At 34.7% G+C, this 4,018-nt stretch overlaps 1 protein-coding gene across 1 annotated transcript; it reads left to right on the forward strand.

The window, feature by feature from the left end:
• The first annotated feature begins 2,226 nt into the window (after nucleotides 1-2,226).
• On the forward strand, nucleotides 2,227-3,635 carry LOC145056905 (E3 ubiquitin-protein ligase Os04g0590900-like). Its single transcript, XM_079004630.1, has one exon. It carries the CDS (start codon nucleotides 2,505-2,507, stop codon nucleotides 3,408-3,410), a length of 906 nt encoding a protein of 301 aa, XP_078860756.1. The 5' UTR covers nucleotides 2,227-2,504; the 3' UTR covers nucleotides 3,411-3,635.
• The last annotated feature ends 383 nt before the right edge of the window (nucleotides 3,636-4,018 follow it).

The raw sequence follows: 4,018 nt of genomic DNA on the forward strand, positions 1-4,018 counted from the left end.
CTCTTAAGGATGGTTGTTTTTTATGCTTTCAAGTCTCTTGCACAAGTGGTATAGGTTCTAGACTTTTATTCCAAGCATATGAAGGCCTTAGGCACACTTTGGTGCCTTTGTTTGATGTTCACGGCCCAATAACCTTATTAGGGCCGTGAACTCATTTGAAGGGGTGTTTTTGATGTGTTTTAATCCTTCATTTAAGTGGGGAACAATTTCTAGTAATTGTCTAAGGCTTTAGGGGCCTTAAAAGCACCCTTTTGTGCATGATTTTGGAGTTCACGGTCCAAGATCATCTGTGGCCGTGAACTCCCAAACTTGGGTGGTTCTTTGATGTCTTCTTGTCCCTAATACACTCCTATATAAGTCCAAGGTAGCAGTATATCTCGGGGGAAAGGCTAGGCATTGTTTTCGGGAGTTTACCGCCCAAGAACACCTTGGGGAGTAAACTCCTAAATCTAGTGATTTAGCTATGTAATCTATGTTATGAACACATTTAAAGCTATATAACACTACTAGAGAGGGGTACTCATGATTTGGGATAAAAACCCGAAGATCCGTGAGAGAGAAAATGACTTTTCTCTAGTTGGAAATGAGAATAATGAATGAATTTGGTTCAGAATTCTATTTATAGTCCTGAGATATTTTTGGCAGAAAATATTTTTATTCCCGAAATGATCTCTAATATAATAGAGTGTTGGAATAACAGTGTTGCACAAAACCCCAGTGCACCCACTCTCCTGATATTTCCTGAAGTGTAAACCCTAAATTACTCAAACTTACACGAAAAAGTCTGAAAATTAACTGTGACTGCTATAACTTCTATTGAAGTGATATAGTTTGTACAGAATCGAAATTTCGGGTTGTCACAGTTCATCATCAAAATTTATCCTCCAACCTTCAACAATCATCCAGATTTCTTCAACTAAACCATCATCAATGTCATCCAGTGGTAATCAATCATCGATATTCATGGCTGGGAGGTTCGTCGTTCAAGACAGATTCGCAACCCAAATTCATTAATTTCATCGATTTCTTTGTTGAATACTCCGAATGTTCGTAGCTTGCAAGCATTTGTCAAAGTTCATAACGAATTTGGAACTGAAATTTCCCAGATTCCCAAACGAACTCAGTTGGAATCAGAATTTCTTTGTTGTTCATAAAATTGGAATCGGAGTTCTGGACTCGCAGTCACATTCGACATTGAAGGACTCGGAATCGCTACTCACAAGTTCCCAATCGGATTTTCAGAAATCAAAATCAAAATGAGAAACCGATCAGACATAGGATGTCGCATATGAAGTCGAAATCGGAAGTATATGATGATTTGAAATTGATAACTTGAATCGAAAGTATCATGTTTTTTTAACATTTTTAAAATAGTTAACTTGTATGCACTCAAATTGTTTGATGTAATGCATAAACTAAATTACCGTGTTATATTCACATATGAATATATTTTCTCACCCGAATCAGTATATGATTATTAAAAATACAAAACAAATACGCAAGTCTGTATGTTATTCATATGTGAATAACATATAAAAATAATATATATTTGTGGAAATACCTTATAATATTCATAAGTGAATATATATATATATATATATATATATATATATATATATATATATATATATATATATATATATATATATATATATATATATATATATAGGGTTAGGTTATTTTGTTTTCACTATCTATTATGTGTATGTATGACTGATTCTGGACCAATCATTTTAGTTATTTTAAGAAAGTAGTAATTTTCGTTTCATTTTTGTGTTGAAATTTGGACCTTAAACATATCCGTTTAATTTCCGTATTGTGTTGTGTTAAAACATTCGGTTTGATATCTCTTACCTAAACTTGTTTATTTGCATGTGGTGTTTGTGACAGCGTCAAAAATTGTCTCCCGTAGTTGAGTAAATGTTTTTGTTTGTATTTGTTTTAATTCGAAAATATAGAATCTAGTTAAAAGCACACTCTTTAGTAATTTAAGATAAAGGTTTTGTTTTTGAGAGGAACTGAACTACCGAGAATTTGATTCAAGAACCTAAAACCATCTACAATCAAGATTTGAACAGATATGACCAGCATATTCTTAACCCGTTTAATCATGTCTTGAATCAATCATTCCATGTTTCTAAAATAAATACTATATTAAAATTTCAACTACTACTTGCCTTCTATTTTATTAAAAGAGCATTGATTACTTTCATGACTTCCTACCCAACACTTATCTAATATCGCCAACAAAAAAACAAACTTCCTAATTGTTCATGTTTATAAGTTTTCTCAATCTTTACTTCAAAACCCGGACCCCATATTTGTTTACAGCCTTCAAGACGCCATTGATGTAGCAGTTAATATGGTTTCTTTAAGCTGAGAAGACATGGAAAGAGTTTATAGCTCTTAAATATCTGTAAATATACTTTTGTGCCTTAAGAATTTTTTGTTTTAATGTATATTTTAGCTGTTAATAAGAGCTTTTGCGTACAACTTTTGATGTTATGGGGTCTTTGAAGGATCCAAAAACATGGATTCCTCATATAAACCCTAAAGATTGTTCCAAAAAGATCTGCAACATATACTGTACAAAGTGGTGTAAGTACGTCATCCTCCCTTCACCTCCGCCACCGGCACCACAGGATGATTTGGGTGGTACCAAACTCTCACTGGCGGTAATTGTTATCATTTCTCTTATCGGAACTTTTTTCCTTTTGATGGGTTACTACGTTGTAATCTCGCGTTACTGTTTAAGAAACAATGATTCATCTGAGTCATTAAGCACATCAACTGAGAATCAAGAAACCCATGATCCAGAAATGGGAGTAGATGGTCATGGTGAAGATCATCACGATCCATTGATCTATGTACCATGGCTTATTTTAGGTAAAGGTCTGGATGAGGCTTTGATCAAGTCCATCACGATATGTAAGTACAAGAGAGGCGATGGATTGGTCTCGTGTACAGATTGTTCGGTTTGTTTAGGGGAGTTTCAAGAAGATGAGAGCATTAAGCTTCTACCAAAATGTAGCCATGCATTTCATGTGTATTGTATTGATACATGGCTCAAAACTCACTCGAATTGTCCATTGTGTAGAGCAAAAGTATGTTGTGATATTAAAGCTTCGCCCCTGATTTCCCAGCCACCACCACCTCCTCCTCCACAGCCACCACCTCCACCACCACCAGTGATGACTAGCGACTTAGGACGAGATGTTGCTATTGAGATTGGAGAAGAGGGTTTTAGGAAGATTAAAAGATCTAAATCTTTGACCTATTTGTGTCAAACTCGAGGTTCAGTTGCTGAAGTTATGTTCTTTGATCAAGCCGAAGAAATGGCACAACAACAAATCCAACTGGGGAGCGACCCCGGATCATCTAGGATGAGTTGGAGAGAAACAAGGGTTTAATATTTGCTATGTGTGAGCCATTTTGATGTGAAAAGATCATGTTGAAGTGGCAAGTTTCATTTGGTTAATTACTAGAGAGGGTGGATAGACAAGGGTTTGTTTTTAAAAGTACCTTCAGTTTTTTTATGGTGAATTAGTCATTAGTTTCATGTACTTGCAATTATTACTGAATATATGTACTCAAAAGGAGAATGCTTAAAGATTCCATGATGATCCACACTGATACATGACTTGAACTTAAGGCTAAATAGAAGATGATAATTAATGTAACACCATATTGAGTGATATGTTCATATTTTATTTTCATTTGTAACACATTATCATGCAAAACATTCATATTAGCTTTTTTTTTTTTATCCATTTTGCATTGTAATCATTTCATGTGTGCTACATGGCTGGGTTTCACATGTTTTATAATATGCGATATCGTATGCTAACTGCGATTGCCTTTGAAGGCAAGAAGAATAAAAATAGAGAGAAGGCAATCAAATGAATGAATCACGGAAGCCTGTTGAAGGTATCAAGCGCAATCTGAAGCCCGCATTTGAAAACAATATAAACCCAATATCAATGGAAGCCCAACATGCTAATAACAATTAACATGTACC

The sequence above is a fragment of the Lactuca serriola genome, chromosome 6, assembly GCF_051521515.1.
Source record: "Lactuca serriola cultivar US96UC23 chromosome 6, Lser_US96UC23_V15, whole genome shotgun sequence".
In the NCBI taxonomy this organism is placed as follows: Eukaryota; Viridiplantae; Streptophyta; class Magnoliopsida; order Asterales; family Asteraceae; genus Lactuca; species Lactuca serriola.